This window comes from Desmodus rotundus, chromosome X (assembly GCF_022682495.2).
Source record: "Desmodus rotundus isolate HL8 chromosome X, HLdesRot8A.1, whole genome shotgun sequence".
NCBI lineage: Eukaryota > Metazoa > Chordata > Mammalia > Chiroptera > Phyllostomidae > Desmodus > Desmodus rotundus.
The window spans coordinates 19,615,602-19,634,393 of record NC_071400.1 but is presented as its reverse complement, the minus strand read 5'-3'; the positions used below and the strand labels follow the sequence as shown (position 1 = coordinate 19,634,393).

General features: G+C 39.1%; 1 protein-coding gene across 2 annotated transcripts in view; it reads right to left on the bottom strand.

Annotated features, from left to right (window-relative positions):
* The window catches only part of FRMD7 (FERM domain containing 7), a 45,214-nt gene that overhangs the window by 23,659 nt on the left and 2,763 nt on the right, over positions 1 to 18,792 (bottom strand). The window contains exon 1 of one of the 2 annotated variants that reach the window (XM_024567160.2): positions 4,062 to 4,076. The exons of the other annotated variant lie outside the window; for it this stretch is intronic. Coding sequence (XP_024422928.1) covers positions 4,062 to 4,076 — 15 coding nt within the window. Of the gene's footprint in view, positions 1 to 4,061; positions 4,077 to 18,792 lie in introns of those variants that run through there. 2 annotated transcript variants of the gene reach the window in all.

Below are 18,792 nucleotides of genomic sequence, written 5' to 3'. Positions count from 1 at the left end.
CGCCTGGACTTCTCTCCACTTGGTTACACTGTCTCAAGCTCCACCACTTCCAGATCCATGTGGGTTAACCAAAGTCTTATTTTTAAATGCAAATAGGCTGCAAAGGGTAAAACCTACTACGTCCCTAGCACCTGGAGAGAGCTGAGGGAAAGGGGATTTGTTTTATGTAGAAGGTCACATTGGAACTGTGGTTCAAGAAAAGGGGTCAACCCATGGTGGGGGGTTAAAGGCAAAGAAGGGGAGAGTGGGGGAGAGGTTGTTTGGTAGGGAAGACGGAAAAGAACATTTTGCCTATGTGGTAACCTTGCCTAGGGCAAGTGCTGACACAGACCATTCCATACAGATGAAATTGCTCCTGTTTTTAAAGTCCTCCAGGAGATGCCACAAGATTTTTCTTATGCAAAAAAAAAAAAAAGAATTTCTAAACAGATATGACAGCAATATTTTCCAACACCAAAGAGACATTTCAGTCATGAGAACCAAATTCTGTCTTAGACTCCAGTTTCTTTGCAAACAATTTAAGAAACTCAACATTTTCCTTTTTCTTCCTCATTTTTTATTTTATTTTTCAGTCTTGGTGCTTAATCCACCCCATCAAAGCCACCACATTCCATGTGTTCGTATATGTAAATGTTTCTGCAGTAACAAAGGATATACAACCATACTTGTAAGGTTTTCAATCAAGGCTTCCTTTTTTCCCCCTATGTAAAATCCCATAACATGTTTATAAAAATATTCCCCTGATTCTTCCATCCCTGTACATGTTGCCAACTAGCTCTAAAAGCATTTGGCATTTATGTGTTTGAAGGTCAGGCGCTCATGTGGCTCAATCTCTCCACCCTTACCTCAGGGAGAGGCATTTCCCTTCAGTCCTCCACAGTGTATGTTGAAATTGGCCAGTATTGTGGAATGTGTTGCATAATAGGTAAGGTCTTGGTTGTGTCTCAACACACACCTTTAAAGTTTTTCAACCATTGTGATCCAATTCCTCAATTTTTGTTATGATTTTTTCTCATTATATCTTTTTATATACAACTTCCCTATTTTCTCTTTTCTGGACTTTTGATTCTCTTTTTAATTGCTTGTTTTTATTTAAGTTGTCACTTTTCAACATTTTAACCAAGCTCCTTAATGTATCTAAACTCTTTACCTCCAGTCCTCCCACTTAGGGAATTAAATTCCAAGCCTCTTTACCCTATAGTATTGCTCTACTATATATATCCTTAAAACTTCTCAAAACTTCTATTTATGGTCTCCAATTTACAAACTGTGTCTTCACCATAGGACACTGATTTCTGGGAGCTTCAAACTCATGCTCTCATGAAAACAATAATATTCAAGGTGACTGCGTCTAAAAGACAATCTACCAAAGCTTCTCTGCACCTAAAGAAGTCACGTAACAGTTGTTAAAACAAACCTGAATTGTAATCCTGCTCTACCCACTTACTAGCTGGATGAATGGGAGGGGATCTTTTAGTTCACATATTGGCCTGCCTTTTCCAGATACCTGAAAACAGAACTGGGAAAGAGTGGACATTCAATAAATGTTTACTAAATAAATGAATGGATCCAAATCTTTAACTTGATTCATGTACATTAGTAAGATTGGCTCCTCAGGAGAAAGAACAAATTAGTCACTCTGTGTCCTAGGGCAAATTACTGAACCTTTCTGAGCCTCAGTTTACCAATCTGTAAAATGAAGGTAACAGTAGTATTATCCATAGAGTCATGAGAATTAAACAACCTAATTCACATCAAGGTCTTAGACATCAAGGCCTGGTTAATCATATAAGTTAAGGGATGCACATGTATAGATAAATGCATACAAGAGTCTGGAAGGATACATAGCAAATGTTAACAGCATTTTCCCTGGAGAGGGGATAGATTAAGGGAAACTTTAACTTTTTACTCTATACATATCTGGATTTATTTTTAAATGAATAGGGACCATACAAACTCTCTTAAGGAACTTCTACTCAATAGTGCATAGACAATATGCTCCATTCCCTCCTTAAAACATTGGCTGATGCTTATGTCATGATGAAATCTCATGGTTAGTAAGCTACCCTAATATGATCATGTACCTTTATACCTATCAGTGGAACCCCATACCTATTAATAATCTCTTTCTTGAACAATTTTTGATAATTCTACTTGTTATTTTAATTATACAAATTATATGTATGATAAACAATTATAAGCAATAAAATCAAGAGTTGTTTCTATGAAAACTAAGTTGATCACTTTACGAAAACTCAGTGAGAGGGGAAATCCTCCAAAATGTGCTGTCAAATTAGTTGTGGATTTGATAGCAGTAAAATATTGGGGAAGAAAACTCTGGAAGGATTCTGTACTCAAATTGCTTTGCAAGCACCTACATTCTTGTTCCATGTTAAATGAGCAAATGCTGGGAATCATAGATGGTGCATTATGATTATGGTTTATGGAAGAAAGACAAATGGAAAACCCATCAGAAGTCCTTATTCAAAAAAAGGCTTGACCTTACATCAAAAGATTAGCATATAGATATAAAAGTATATGTTTTGGGTCAAAATAAAACATTTAAGGTGTTTATGTATATGAATATATTTATTATGCTGTAGCAAATATTATCACTTAACTAACTAACAATCCCCTTTGACCACATTAAGTAAAGGGGAGTCTAATGTATCTATATGTTGATTATGCACTTAAAAAAATACAGACTATATAATTCAGATTTCCAGAAAAGGATAAAATGAGATAAAATATAACATATTATTAACAGTAGAATAATAGGTTATTTTAACTTTTCCCCGGCAGTTGTTTTATTTTCCAGATAAATTCAATAGACATTATAAAATTTAAAAGCATAATGCCATAAGAGGAGTTTTACAAATGCTTCTCCTGCTACCATTACTGACTCTAACATTCAAAATATTTCTCATTGCTTCCTTCAGAAAATTGTTCTTCAAGTCACAGATGATAATCATTCATTCTCCTGAATTTATGAATATGCCTCATTCTTTTATCCCAAAATATGATTGTATTAGTTATGTCTAATAACAAAATACCATAGACTGGGTTGCTTAAACAAGAGGAATTTATTTCTAATACTTCTGGAGGGTGGAAGTTTGAGATCAGCATGCCAGAGTGGTCAGGTTCTAGTAAGACTTCTCATCTTGTCTTGCAGATGGCCTACTTCTTGCTGTGTCTTCACAGAGCAAAGAGGGAGATAACTCTTTCTTCTTCTCTCTTCCCATTTCTATAAGGCTACCAATTCTATTAAATTAGAGAGTTCCACTCTCATGACCTAATTTAACCTTAATTCCTTCTTAAAAGCCCTATCTCCAAATACAATAACATTAGTCATATTTGAGGTTTAGAGGGGCAACATGTTAATTTGGAGGGGACACAATTCAGTCCATAGCAATGACCCAGACTGATAGCTTACTTTTGTTACCATAGTTGCTTTTAATAACTTTTGACTCTTTCCAAACATTAAATCAATTCTCAAATAATGAAGATTTGTGAGGCATTTTGCAAAGAATGTGCCCAGTTACAGAAGGCCAAAAAAAAGTTCCAAGAATGTGTTGAGTACCTTCAATAAATATGAAGAAGCAGCATATCATGGTGACTAAGAATGTGGGCTCTGAAGCCAGACACACCTGGTTCTAGTTCTGACACTTCTTCCCACTAGATGGGTGATCTTGAACAGGTTATTTAATCTCTCTGTGCTTAGTTTCATCGATTGTATAACAGGATTGTCAGAAGCCAAACACAAAAGGCCACATATTTTGTAATTCCATTTGTATGAAATATCCAAAATTAGCAAAACTGTTGAGACAAAAAGCAGGTTGATGGTTTCCAGGGACTTGGGAAGGGGAAAATGGAGAGTGAATGCTAATTAGTATAAGATTTCTTTTGGGAAAGATGAAAATATTCGCAAATTAGATAATTGTTATGGTTGCACAACACAGTGAATATACTAAAAACCACTGAACTGAACTGTGCACTTTAAAAAGGTGAATCTTAACGGTATACAGATTGTATTTCAATTGAAGAAAAGAATCATAGTGAGCATCTAACAAGAACATTTCTTTCAAGCACTTTACACAGTGTCTAGTCCATAGGAAGAGCTCAATAAGTGTTGGCTGTTTGTAGGGTGACCATATTTTATAACCCAAATTGGGAAACTTTTGAAGGTTGATGAGGGCAATAATATTATTCCATTGTCACAACAGGTATAAACCAGGACTTTTCTGGACAATCTCTGGTGTCTGGTTACTTAACTATTAGCATTTGGACCACCCAAGGGGGCTCTTTTGATAAGGACATCATTTAGTGGAATATTCAAAATCTGGAATATTAAGGATCACACACATGACATTTAGTTTCTCCTAATAGAAACCAGTGCTTGTTGACAACTCATCCAGTGGCAAGTAAATGAGTTGCCTTTCAGTCATGCTAACCTTGATTCCACATTTTCATAGATAAGGCTCCACCATAACAGTCACACAAAATGATGAGGACAAAGAACTGCTTCATCAGTCTTAGAAGTCTGAGAAGTCCTTAAACACTTTAAAAGAAAATCCCTCACCTCTCCTTTAATGTTCTTTCTTCATTCTTTTTTTAAAGATTTTAAAAATTTATTTATTTTTAGAGAAAAGAAGGGGGAGGGAAAAAGAGAGGAAGAGAAACATCAATGTGTGGCTGCCTCTTGCACACCCCCTACTGGGGACCTGGCCTGCAACCCAGGCCTGTGCCCTGACTGGGAATCAAACCTGCAACCCTTTGATTCCCAGGCCAGCACTCAATCCACTGAACCACAGCAGCCAGGGCTCTTCATTCTTTATTCTCTTTTTCCAGTTCTTTTTGTTTCCCTATTATAATTTTTCCTGTGCCCAAACTCCAGGCTTAATTTTGATGCATTTGCCTTTGTCCTTTTGTATATGTTCTTACACTTTTGTGACCCATTCCACTATCCCTTCAATTTAACACACGTTATTGAACACCTGTTCTGCCCTAGGTACTTTTCTGGGCTCTAGGCGTACCTAGGTGAACAAGACACAGGCATTATCACCAAAGAATATGTAGACTGGTAGGCAAGGCAGGCACATCTGTAGGTAATTGCAGTAGTCGGGACTAAGTGCCCTTGTGGAAGTATACATATAGAGGGTAATATGAGATCACATCCAAAGGGCATCTAACCCAGAAATATTTTGCAGCCTTCAGTAGGTCTTTCCTGTGGTGCCTTTCTGTGGTACCTCATTGTCACAATGGATTCCTAACAGAGGGGGCACCTAATCTAAGACAGGAAGCAGGACCTGAAGTTAGCTAAGTGAAGAAGAGTGTAGAAAAGTGTCAGAGGCAGAAGAAATTAGAAAACCTAGTGTGAACAATGAAACTGCAAGCAATGTCGCATTCCTAAAGGAGCAAGTGAGATACAGAGACTGGAAAAGTGGGCAAGAGCCTTACCAAGACAGGCCTTTTGTGCCAGATGAAGCCATATACCTGAAGGCAGTGTTTGGGGTTGGGGTAGCTGAATGATTTTAAGCAAGGAATTGCCATGGTCAAAGTTGTGTTCTAGAAACCCTATCTAGGCAGTAGTTAGGGCAGAGCCTCCAAAACTGTAAAGTGCATGTGAGTCATCTGGGCATCTTGTTAAAATGGTGCCCAAATTCAGATTTAATAGGTGGGGATGGGACCTGAGAATATGCAGTTCTCCCAAGCTCCCAGGTAAGACTGCTGCTGCTGCTGCTTTGTGGGCCACACTGATAGACAAGTCTGTAAGGATTGGATAGAGGATGGGGCAAGACAGGTGATGGATGGATCAGGTGGGGCTACTGCAGCAGTTCAGGTGAGAGAATATAGTAGTGTGGACTATGGTAGTGGTAATGAGATGTGAAATGTGAGGCCCATCTCCATAGTAAGTGCAATTGCACTTAGGTAGTTCAGGGAGAGGAAGAGGCCTGGAGATCCTGATATTCTCTTTGCTTGCTTCCCTTTTGTTTTGGCCAAGGTCACTTACACACATTATAGGTGAACTTAGGCTACATTTTACTGCTTTTTATTCACCTTTATGCATCATTTTCCTCATCCTTAATGTTTTCTTTCCATATCAACCTATCTGAGAGTGGGAGTACTTGGCATACTCCTCACCAATGTCTGCACATATTTGAGCTCCTCCTTCAACACTCCCTACCCTTTGTGCTAGTGTGGAAATAAATTCACAGCTTGCCTTATCCAAAACTTTCTGCTAACATAAACGTATAAAATATCTTTTTGATACCCTATCACTGATGTGTCACTGATTCCATTAAAAGCCACCTACCTAGAATTTTCTTTCTGGCATTTTATGATACATCTGATAGCTTCCCACTTGCAACTTACCCCAACCAGCCACTCTGGCACTGGTCCAGAATCAGTTCCATCCACATTGCCACTCAGCATTTTTATGGAGACAATTGTGAACTAGTCCTTCCTTGGATGCCCTGAAGGCTAATTTCTGTTTCTTATTTTACTTGTCCTATCCTGAACTCTGAATAGCATTTTGGAATGTAGAACCCAGCAGAACAGTCTAGTCAGAGGATATGATTTTTGTTGAGTAAAATAGGAAGCCTAGATGTATTTCTGCATTTTGGTACCATTTAGTGCAGTTCCAGACTAAGCATGTTTTTGGTGACCCTGATTTAACTTCATCCATGTATGGAAATATGTTCTGCAGCTTGGTATACACTCCTTCACTGCAATCCATCTCTCTGTTTATAAACAACAATACATATGCACCTCATTTATACAGAGAGTTTGGAACCGTACAAAGGTTAAGTCTTTCTTCTTGCCTATCATCTGCAGGCTACTTCTAAGAATCTGAGAATCTCTTAGGGGTTTAATCCTGAACTATTCCTGTTAAAGGACTTCTTTACTTTTCATTAAAAAATGCAAATATCCTGACATTGCAAAATAGGGTACATATATTATACATTTACCAATGTAGTCAGATGCAACCAGCTTTCTCAGAAAGAAGTTGAACGTGATTTCAAAGTTTTCACTTGGTAAACTACCCAGGGAACTAGGAAACTGAGCTCCTTCAGGGCGGGGCAGAAGAAATTGTTGGCCAAATTGTAACCTTCTGGGGAAGTTGAACTCCTGGTAAAAAGAGAACTGCTGAGAGTGGTGAGAGGCTAATTACCAGGTAGCAGTGGTTTATTCTAAAATGGAGCCCTCTCTGCAGGCAGTCTAGTTTTTTAGCATCTGGTGGAGAGCAAGGTGCAGTTAAACACATCAAAGAAGAAAGAGTTAAGTAGGAAGTCAACTGAGGCACTTTCCCCAGAGTCCGTAGGACTAGACGATAAACCCTGGAGGGAAGCACAATTTAACTGTGTACGTAAGATTTCGTGGTGGCAGTAAGCAGAGAGACCAACCCTTGCAGATGCTTGTGCACATGTGAAATTCACACCAAATTGCAACTGGTTTTTATTTTATTTCTGAAAACACAAAGCAGTTCAAAATACTGCATGTGTGATAGATGTAAAGCTTAAAGTTGCTCAGGATTAACTGCTCAGAAAGCTTTCCAGCCCAGGTGACTGTCCTAAGGGGGTTCTGGGGAATCAAACTGAGCAGCTGCCTGACAACCATCCTCTTTACCCACAACCATGCTAATGCTGACTAAACTAAGTTCAGAGGAGAACTCTGGAATCAGAGAGCTAGTCTAGTTCCTGATAAATGATTTTTTTCTGGCAGACACTTTTTCAAACCTATAAGGGAATGATTTGTCATTGCCTGAGGCCTTATGTAGGCCTGCCAATGGCCTAGACAGGTTGCATCTGATTTATACTCTTTGTTGCATGGTGTCTAAGAGACTCTCATTGCTCAGAGTTACCCTTCATACTAAGGGGGAGGAGGAAAAACGAGATTACCACCTTAATAGCAATCTTGCCCCTACTTCTGGGACATTGAAATTACCATGCCTATATTGGAAAGGCTGTTGAAAAGTGACAGTATAATAATAGCTTTGTCAAGACAGTGCTCCTATGTCTTGTTGAAATTACTAGCTTCTCTGGGTAATTAAAACAATTATAATTGTTTCCACGTAATGCTTTAGTATTAAATCCATGTGGTGCACATGATGCGCAACCAGATTCCAAATGGTAGTTGGAATTTTATTAAACTTCAGATTGATAAAACATACTGTTTATATCTAGCAATATGAGACATTCAGGACACAGCAGAGACCATTACATGTCACATACTCCAAGCCCTTCATTTTACGAGTGGGAGATTTATATTCAGAGCAGGGAAGAAACTTGCCCAAGGTATTTCAGTAGATTAATAGCAGAACTGGGACTGGAACCCAGATCTGCTGGCTTCCAGTAATGAGCTCATTTTATTACACCAGGTTGTCCTTAAATATAAAGGGAAAATGAATAGCTAGGTATATGAAGAACAAGGAAGAGATAAACAAAACATCTAAAACTTGGCCCTTTGATTCACTCTTTCCTTTCATATTCACTATTTTTTTCTTTATCATCTTTTCTCAGCTTTTGAATGTACTGCTGAGCCACTTTTCTGCTTATTACTTCAATGTCTTTTCTTTAGCATCCTTTCCTCACTTGCTTTCTATTCCTGTCTCTTCTTTCCTAGAATCACTTTTACTCCATTTATAGAATGCTCACCATGATGCCCAGTAGGAATGTGAGCAGGTTGGAAGCCACTCTGTTCTGAAAGGTTGTGAATTTTACAGAAACTCTATAAAGAAACCATTAAAGCATACTGCCTTTTAAAACATCTACTTTATACAAGGCCATAAAACCCAACGTGTTCAGATTACTGTGGAGAATCTGTGTTGACTAAACAGAAAATCTTTCAAAATTATATTGAGGAAACTATTCCAAACTAAATGGAATGGGGAGGCACATGTAACATTTAAGGATCCATAAGAAAGGAGTATTTCAATGTATAAAATATAAACCAAAAATGCTGAAGTATGAATGATGGGATTACACAAGAATTTTATTTTCTTCTCTTTGTTTACCAGAATTTTCTAATATTTCTATAATGAACTTATGTTTTATCATATATTGAAGCTGGACTTGAAAATTGCAAAAAAATAATAGTGAACCCCTGAGCCTTGAAGGGGTGTCCAACCTTTTGATGTCTCTGGGCCACAGTGGAAGAAGAGTTGTCTTGGGCCAAACATTAAATACACAAACACTAATGAAAACAAAAAAATCTTATAATGTTTTAAATAAATTTATGATCTTGTGTTGCGCTGCATTCATAGCCATCCTGAGCCACAGGTTGGACACTCCTGCGAGGGCTTCTAACTGATTAGTGAAATGAAAGGTCTTATGAGCTATCGCTCAGGCTAATCACCCTGTCACAAAGTGTCTCCTTCCCCCGCCTTTTTAAAAACCCCACGTTAGCCAGGTGTGCTTGCTTGTCTATACTTGTGGACTACACCAAGGGCCCAGCTCTGCCCTGCAGCAAGAATCTTATTATGTGCTCTTACCTTATTCTTAACTTGGCTTCTTGCCAAGTTTCACCCTGGAAGAAGTCATTTAGTACCTGTTCTTTCATTCCTTTTTCCTTACGCACACATCTGCCTAATTTCCTGACCCTTGTTCACTTAATCTCTTCACTTGGATTCCTGTTGTGTGGGTTCTAGGTTGGACCTATAATGGCAGCCAGTTAGGCTCCACTAAGCTCTGCTCTCCTCTTGATTGACCCCCACCTATTTTGTACACACAGTAGGGGCTTTGTGAAGATTTGCTGAACATGTGGCTTAATATAAGAACTCCTGGGCTTGCTTGCAGCTTTCTACCCCTTTCTCTCTAGCCTACCCTGGTATATAGCCATGCAAGTCCTGAATGATAACTCACACATGCTGGCCTTGAGGTGGCTTGGGCTCTCTGTACAACTTGAAGCCTAGGAGCTACACATTCTTCTCTGGCATAGTCCAGGCTGATCCCACGTTTTCAGACCTGTGCCATCCTCCTTCCTCAGGGCTGTTTTAATATGGCATATTATTGTTAAGATGTGCAACGTAACTCAAAACATTGTCTGGGATTTTCTAGCTGTAGCCAGGGACAAGCACAACCAAGCCAAGAAAGAATTATTTCATATGTTTTTAAAATATTACACATCTAAAATTCTAATGTACAAGAAAGTAAGAGAGAACATGGTTTAACTTGCAAAATGTAGAATTGTGGGAACCTGAGAAAAGGATAGTGGCAGGAATTGTTACTTATTAGCAATCTGTAGTAGGATATTTGGTCCCAAGAGATACTAACCTTAGTGTCTTAAAATTAGTTGCAAACTCTCAAAATATCTTGCTCCTTTAATTGCTTAGATGGAATTATTTGTGCAGAATGATTTGGTTAAGCTGACTCATTGCTATTTCCAAATCGAAATCAAATATATTTCACCCTTCTGAATGTTGAATTTGATGTTTGCTGATCCCAGTTTAGGATGCTGTAATCCACATTCCTCCAAATGCAGAACTGAACAAACATGTTCATGGTGGCATCCACAGACAGACTTGGGAAGCCTTTGTAGGCTAGTAGGAGTAGAGAGAACCTCTCCTTTGTTGAACTTTGGGGGAACCTGAGTCAGAGCATTTCTCCTCTCTGGCAACCCCATTTCAGACAGTCAGTGAGTCTTAGACCACACAGTTTTACGTGGGTGCAGGGCTGATCCGGGGAAATTTTGTTACTGTAATACATAAAGTGTTTGTGCCACATCACCTCCGACTTAAGGCTTGACTTCCTAGAATGTTTTATCAGCTAACTGGCATTTTATCAGTAAACTCATTGGAGTGGATATTAGCTGCGTGGCAGCTGAGAACGAGAAGAGAATTCATTCTTTTTCATCACTTCAACAGATAGTTATTGAGCATCTACTATGTTTCAGGTTAAGTGCTGACTATATTACAGACAACTGCTGACTTTACTGAATTAAGAGAATCCACCGCGTCCTTTTGGATGCATAACGACTCCCTGATATTGAGCCCCGAAGAATAACCTATCTTTTTTGTCCTCATTCAATTCTCAGACGTCCTATATCTTCTTATCTTTCTCATCCTATTTACTTCTCTGAACCATTTCCATTGTCTAACTGTGCCATGAAATCTCCCTAACAGCTCTTTTAGGTCCTGCTTACCCCAGGTCAGTTCTTCCCTGAAACTAGAGATCTTGTTTTCTATTATCACCACTCTCAGCACACGCATGAGCTAACTGATTAAGATAAGAAATACTGAGGTAACTCCAACACAGAGTCTCTTGAGAGACAAGCATTAAAGAGAAAATATAGCCCTGGCTGGTGGGCTCAGTGGATTGAGTGCTGGCCTGCAAACCAAAGGGTCACCAGTTTGATTCCCAGTCAGGGCACGTGCATTCTTTCTTCTCAATTTTAAGATCCAATCAGATCGAGCTTCTCCACAAGTCTTTCCTATGTTTCTACTTTTGTCTGTGCAAACTTTAAACTCTGCTCTTACTTATTCCCCTAACTCTCCAACAAATATCTAAATAATTAGTACTGGTCACTAGGGCTGAGGTCAGACATTATCCCTGTCAAGAAAACCTGTCTGACAATCCCCTTAAAACACACTTTAATCTAGGTTAGCTGCTCCTCCTCTGTTGTGCTATTAAAACTGTCCTTGCCCTGTTATTCGTATGCATCATACTGTAGTGTACGTACCTATTTCAGTTTCTAATTCTTCTACCAGACTATGAGGTCTTTGAGATCATATTCTATTTCTTATTTTTCTCTGCATCTTCAATAGCTACCACTGAGCATAGAACCAGTGAGGGCTCATAAGGATTAGTTAAATGAGTGATGAATAAATGAAGTGCTATAATCATACCTTTTTAACAAACTTATTAACTAATGATTATATGAAATAATGCAAGTGGTAATTCCTAGAACAAAGTTAGGTCTGGAAATATCTCTCATAAAAACAAATAACAATAACTTTGTGACAAATAACTTGCAATCACTTAAAATGTTCTGAGTATGAAATTCTGAAGAACCTTTGCCTTTATTTAAGTCTGTTGAAAGGTGAATTCCATCATCATAGATGAAATCTCAGAGGACAAAGAACCTTTTGTTTAAGACAGCTCAGACCAGTGATTAGTGGTGAGGCACCATGCCTAAGTGCTTCCAGAGCCTGGGGTCAACTCACACAGACAGACCACTCCTATTTAGCCTTACACCTTGGAGCCAGAGGAGAATGAGGAAGTGGGTAAAGAGGAGGAGAAGGAGAAAAAAGAGCTAGAATAAGATTCTGTGGGGGTAATAATTGCAGTTTTTGCACAGCAGCTGTGTTTAGAACAGACCAGCTATACATTAGAGAATTTCACAACCCCCAGAGAGGTGCACCCACTTTCACCTTCCTTTTGCCTGAGTCTTGCCGCCTTCAGTAGCAAGTCTTTCCAGTGGTGCCTTACTGTGGTACCTCATTGGCCAATTCCCCACTACCTCCTGTGGTGCAAATGATCTGTTAAGGGTGGATGTCTCAGATACAACTCGTATAACTGGAGGTTTTTTCAGTTCTGACAGTCTGGCACAAAACTGCTTGGTGTCACCTAGTATCACAAAGGCCAGCACTGCTCTCTGCTGCTGGTATGGAAGGCTCCTGGTCCTTTTAGGAAAGTGCTGGGCAGTCTGGCCAACTCCCAGAAGGTTCCACCCCTCAGGCCATACCCCTTTGACCCCAGACATTGGACTCACTTCAGTCTGTCCTCACTTCTCAGTCTCTCAGGTGCAAGTGACAACCTCATTGTTTTAAAACACTAGTTAAAGCTAAGCTCTTATTAGTATAATGTAATTGTATTTGTGACAGATCAAACAATGATGCTAATACAGGGTAAAAGCATTTAAAAGAAAGATAGAAATTCCTATAGAATTTAGAAGAATGTTGCCCTTTAACAAGCTTCACTCAATTCTGCTGCGAGCTCTCACTTCAGCTAGTCCATCCCAGCACCCAGGAAGCAGATGGAGCTCTGCACTGTGATGAAAAAAGAAGAGGTGTCAAGGCCCCAACTAACTGAAACTTTTCATAGAGATTCTCATGAGTGCCTACTTGAACAAAGACACAACTACCATCAATCCAACTCCAAAGACAGTTCCCAGATACCCACCCCAGTGCTGTAAAAGTTCTTGGGTTCAGATTCCCTCCTTTCAGCTGTGGGAATGGAAAGGGTCAAGGGAAGGCTGTGTGTGGGAAGGCTTCACTCTAGGCCTTTTGAGTTCTAACTTCAGGAAGGCAGCCTAACAGCCAGGTGACAGCAGAAGATATGGGGCCCTTGGAGGGGAGGGAGAGACAGTACCTAATCCACATTTGGCTGCTGCTCAGCCTGGCCTCAGGCCAGACAAAGCACAAGAATTTTCTTTCTTTTTCAGTTCAATTTATTCCCTGAATCAACAAACCTTAGGCTATGTGGGGCAAACCAACCTCAGTAGTTTAAACAAAGGCATTCATCATGCAGCTGGAACCCCCTGCAATGACAAATAAATCCCTGGCATAGAAGTGTCCTACATTGTCTAGGGTGGGGCATTGTAATTCCTAGATGATTTTTCTAACATGGTTTAGAAGCTCCATCAATTGAATGTCTTTGAACAGGCAGGGGATTGGTGAAGAGTTTTTATGGTCAGCCTGTTGGTCAGCCTGTCATCAAATATTGATTGAGCACCTAGTGTGGGACCACCTGCTTAGAACTACAGGATACATCAAGAAGCCCTGGAAAACCAGGAAGATTTATGAGACATACAGCAACTCCACTTGACTAGTACCTATCCAGCCAGGCTTTTGAAGCTCATCTATGGCTTGAACCACAGATCAACCATTAATTTAAATAGCAATGTGCCCTGGCTGGTGTGGTTCAGAGGATTTAGCACCAGCCTGCAAACTGAAGGATCTCCAGTTCAATTCCCGGTCAGGGCACATGCCTGGGTTGCCGGCCAGGTCCCTGGTGGGGAGCGCGCCAGAGGCAACCACACAATGATCTTTCCTTCTCTTTCTCTCCTTTCTCCTCTCTCTAAAAATAAATACAATTTTTTAAAAAATAAATAGGAATATTTTCTTGGATAAGTCAAACATAACTGTAAAATAAGCATAAAAATAATATTCTTGGCACCATTCACCTGGTATTGCCATTTGGGCCAGAGTATTAGGACATATATTTACCATCTAAATTTGGAGACAAACTCCATGGTACATCAGTATAGCAAAAACTTTTATAGCACTTACTGGCAGTCTTCTAAGTGTTTTAGGTATATTAATTTACTTAACCTTTGTAACAATTCTATGAAGTGGGTATTAATATTATCACCCCTGTGCAGATGACAAAACCCAAGGCACACAGAGGTTATATGACTACCTTAGGTAATGACACTCATTTGATTTGTGTGAACATAACATGAGATAGTGGATGCAAAATACATCTAGAACATAGGCTGTCGATAAGTACTGTGTTTATTAGTCAGGAGTATTGTTGTTACTGTTATTATCAACTGTGTCAGCATTATTATGAGTACTTACCACAGACCAATTTTCCTTAGCTTTTTGTTTTTAATTTTTTGAAAATAATTTTCCAATTACTGTTGGCATACAATATTATATTTGTTTCAGGTATACAACATAATGATTAGACATTTATATACCTTATGAAGTAATCACCCTGATAAGACTAGTACCCATCTGACACCATACATAAGAATTACAATATTATTGATCATATTCCCTATACCATACTTTACATCCCAGGTAGGGGATGGGTGAAAAAAGTGAAAAGAATTAAGAAAATAACCATAGAGTGATTTAAAGTATAGTTAATTACAAAGGGTTTGGCTATTTCCATCAGCTTCCTTAAAGGAAGCCCAACATTATTTTAGGTAACTCTAGACAGTTACTATGGACCCTTCCAGGATTAATGACTCCAGGGGGAAGAGCAAATCCCTTGGGAGTGCTGACTAAGCAAAGGCAAACCATTCAGAAAAGCAGGATAAATTAATCTTGGGGAGCCCAATAGGAAGTGCAGACCTGGGGCAACAGAGTTCTATTGCCTGTATGGAAGTGGGCTGCAAAATCAAGGTTATCAAAAGAAACCCCAAACTGAGGGCGAAAGGCCATTCTATGTGCATTGGCAAACTATAGAAATAAAGTGACCTGTAAGCAAGGGAGGGAGGAATTAACATGCTTTGAGCACCTCCTTTGTGTCAGAAACTTTACCTCTGGAAATTCATTTATATTCACAATGACTTTGTGGGGTAGGTGTAATGATTATTACTAAAATAGGTGATAAGGGCACTAGCTCAGAGAGGTGAAGTGACTCAACTGAGGTTCCACACCTTAAAATTGTTAGAGCTAGGACTAGAACTCAGGTCTGTCCAACTGCAGATGTATTTCTTTTTTGATACCTTTAAATCTGATACAAAAACAATTATTGTCCATCTTAAACTTGCTCCTTTTATTCTGTTCTCAGTCTTGGTGAATGGGGGCCCCAATCCAGTCACCTAGGCCACGAATCTGAATGTCATCTAGATTCCTTCTCACTAATCTCCCATATCTACACCAGCATCAAAGGCACCTGGAAACTCTGCCTCATTACCATCTGTTGTACAAGTCCCCCCAGTCTGGCTCCACCATTCACTTTTAGGCTGGAATATTGTTATTTGGGCATGTGTTAGGAGATAGGTTGACTATCTAAAATTGGAGCCACTGAACTTGAAGCTATTGTTCAGATTCTGCTTCGCATCTCCAACACTTAGAACACATATTTCATTAAATATTGGCTGAGAAAATGAATGCATAAATTAATTAGTAAGCAGATGCTAATATGCCCATTTTGATCTTCTTAACTTCTTTAGTGATTTTCTATCACTTTCAGAATAAAGCCCAAACTTTATATATAGGCCAAATGGCCTGAACGATCTAGCTTCTGACTACCTCTGCTTCATCTTGATTTTCAACTACTTTCCGTCTTTCTTTCAACACTGCACTGTTCACCCCGATTGACCTTTCCCCCACTCCATCATGAAAGGGCCACACTCTCATTTGCATATTGGCCTTTAACTTTGCCTTTGTGTAAACCACCATAAATCCCCCTATATCCCAGCTCCCATTCCTTACTTCCTTAGCTCCTACTCAGGAACTTAAATTGCTTGTTTTTTTTTAAGATTTTCCTGACATCTCGAGTCCAAGTTTTTAAAGTTGACTTAACTAAGTCTCAGGCTAAATGACTTGCCTAAAGACACACAGCTTGTAAGTAGCACAGTCAAGTTTATCCTAGTTTATCAGACTCTAAACACAAATTATACCATTTATATTACTCCTCACAACTCAAAGAGCTAAGGGGTTAAGTGACTGGCCCAAGGTTACACACCTAAAATGGTGCAGTATTTGTAGCCCCACATCCAGGTACATTCTGCTACACCAGAACAATTCCATCTCATTGCAGTTGGAAGAGATTTTCCATCAAGGGGAAAGGTATGTATTTCATTACTGATGAAACTACAAAAGATCCCTTATCGTTAGAATTTGAAAAACCAGCTCCTGGACAATCATCCAAGGGTAAATACCACTACCAGTAGAAAAATCACTAGGTGATTTTTTGCTTTGTTCTTTATCTTGAATAGTGCTCAGCCATTGTACTGCTTCCCCTTTGCCTCTTTCAGAAAATGTGGCCTGGTGACCTTTATGATGAGCTCTGAAAGGAATGAGGTAAGCCAACTTACCATATTCTCTCCCTTTGTAAACCACTAGGCACCTACTGTGTTTGCCAATACAGTCACTTAGCAATCAGGTAAATGTAAGATTTGAGATATTTCAAACCTCTTACATTGACTTTAGTCTCCAGAAACCATCCAAATGAATCATGCTTTTGAGAAAATTCACAAACATAAAGCTGTTCTTCCCCTCCACTATCCTTCTACAAAAACAGGACTACCACAGGCAATGGGGATATCAGACAGAATTGTATCAAATATGATGGGATTATTATTTTTAAAAAGTCTCCATCTAGAATGCAGACTGGCGCAGCCACTGTGGAAAACAGTATGAAATTTCCTCAGAAAACTAAAAATGGAACTGCCTTTTGACTCAGCAATCCTACTGCTGGGATTATACCCCAAGAACTCTGAAACACCAATCCAAAAGAACCTATGCATCTCAATGTTCATAGCAGCACAATTTACAATAGCCAAGTGCTGGAAGCTACCTAAATGCCCATCAGTAAATGAATGGATCATAAAACTATGGTACATTTACACAATGGAACGCTACACAGCAGAAAGAAAGAAGGAGCTCCTACCTTTTGCAACAGCATGAATGGAACTGGAGAGCATTATGCTAAGTGCAATAAGCCAGGTGGTGAGGGACAAATACCATATGATCTCACCTTTAAGTGGAACATAATCAACAAAACAAACAAGCAAACAAAATATAACCAGAGTCATTGAAATTAAGAACAACCTGACAGTAACCAGAGTGGAGGTAGGAGGGGATAATGGCCGGAAAGGGAGGAAGGGTTTTCAGGAACTACTATAAAGGACACATTGACAAAACCAAGGCGGGGTGGAAGCAGAGGAGGGAGGTGGGGGATGGCTGGGGTAGGGGGGAGTGGTGGAAGGTAAATGCAGACAACTGTACTTCATTAACAATAAAATAATTAATTTAAAAACAGTCTCCATCTAAACCTGAGATAGACAAACAGTTTAGGCTTTAAAGAGAAGGCCATCCTTCAGGGGCATTCATTACTGCTACTGGTATGTGTGGGTATTGGGAGAATTAATAGTCAAGCTAGAAACCTGACCTTCTCTTCTTTTTCTAAGAGCTACAGAGTCTTAGATTTGGTCTTATCCTCCCTTTTTCTATCAAGATAAGTTCTGATCCCCTTGTTGAAGACACAAAACTGAATTTACACTAAAATCTGTGGTTACTTTTAAAATCATCACCTTATCCCAGTTTTCCTCCTGCCTACTCACTCCCATCATTATTTTAGAGAGTCTTGCTTGATTATCTAATGATATGAAGTTCATGATAAATGCCACACTAGGGATGATGTTGATATCTGACAACAATCTATTTTTTTAATAAATATGAAAGCTTAAAAAGTAAGAAGAGGTTTTCCCTAAATACATTTCTTGACTGGGTTATACTTTAGTAGGTCTATTCCAGCAAGTCTCAAGTCCCATATCTATCCTGCATTCCTGAAATACTTTGGAAATTCAGAGAAGGAAAAGTAGATAAATATTCTCAGCACTCATCAGTAAAATTAACACACAGTACCTCAGAGCACAGATACTTAAACTAAAAAAAAAACAGGATATTTCTGGATCCAGCCACTCTTCCCAGTAACCTAATTAAAGGTGTTAATAAGTGAAAGACAGGTCAATCACAAAGGGGGTTTTTCAACCATGCAATGAAAGAGAGAGAAAAATAAAAGGAAGAATCACGGAAGCTCTAGTTTGTAGCTAACAGCCAGCACTGCCCAGGTGAGAGTAGAGTGTGTCTTTGCTCAAGAATTTTACCTACCCATACGATAAAGTCTGATGTGCCCAGCCAGGGCCTAGAACATATTTTAATTTATTTTTAAAAATAACTAAATGAATGACTAAAATTTCTCAATGATAGGGTCTTTGTGGAGATGGATACATTATCAGGCCATCAAATATTAGAATCATAACTCTAATTCCTTTAAATCTGACTCTTCTGATATTTGATATTTGATGTAACTGATGAGAGGACCTTAGTGTCCCTAATCCCACTTTAAATGGTGACACTGACATACTGATTTTAATATCAGTCTCTGATTA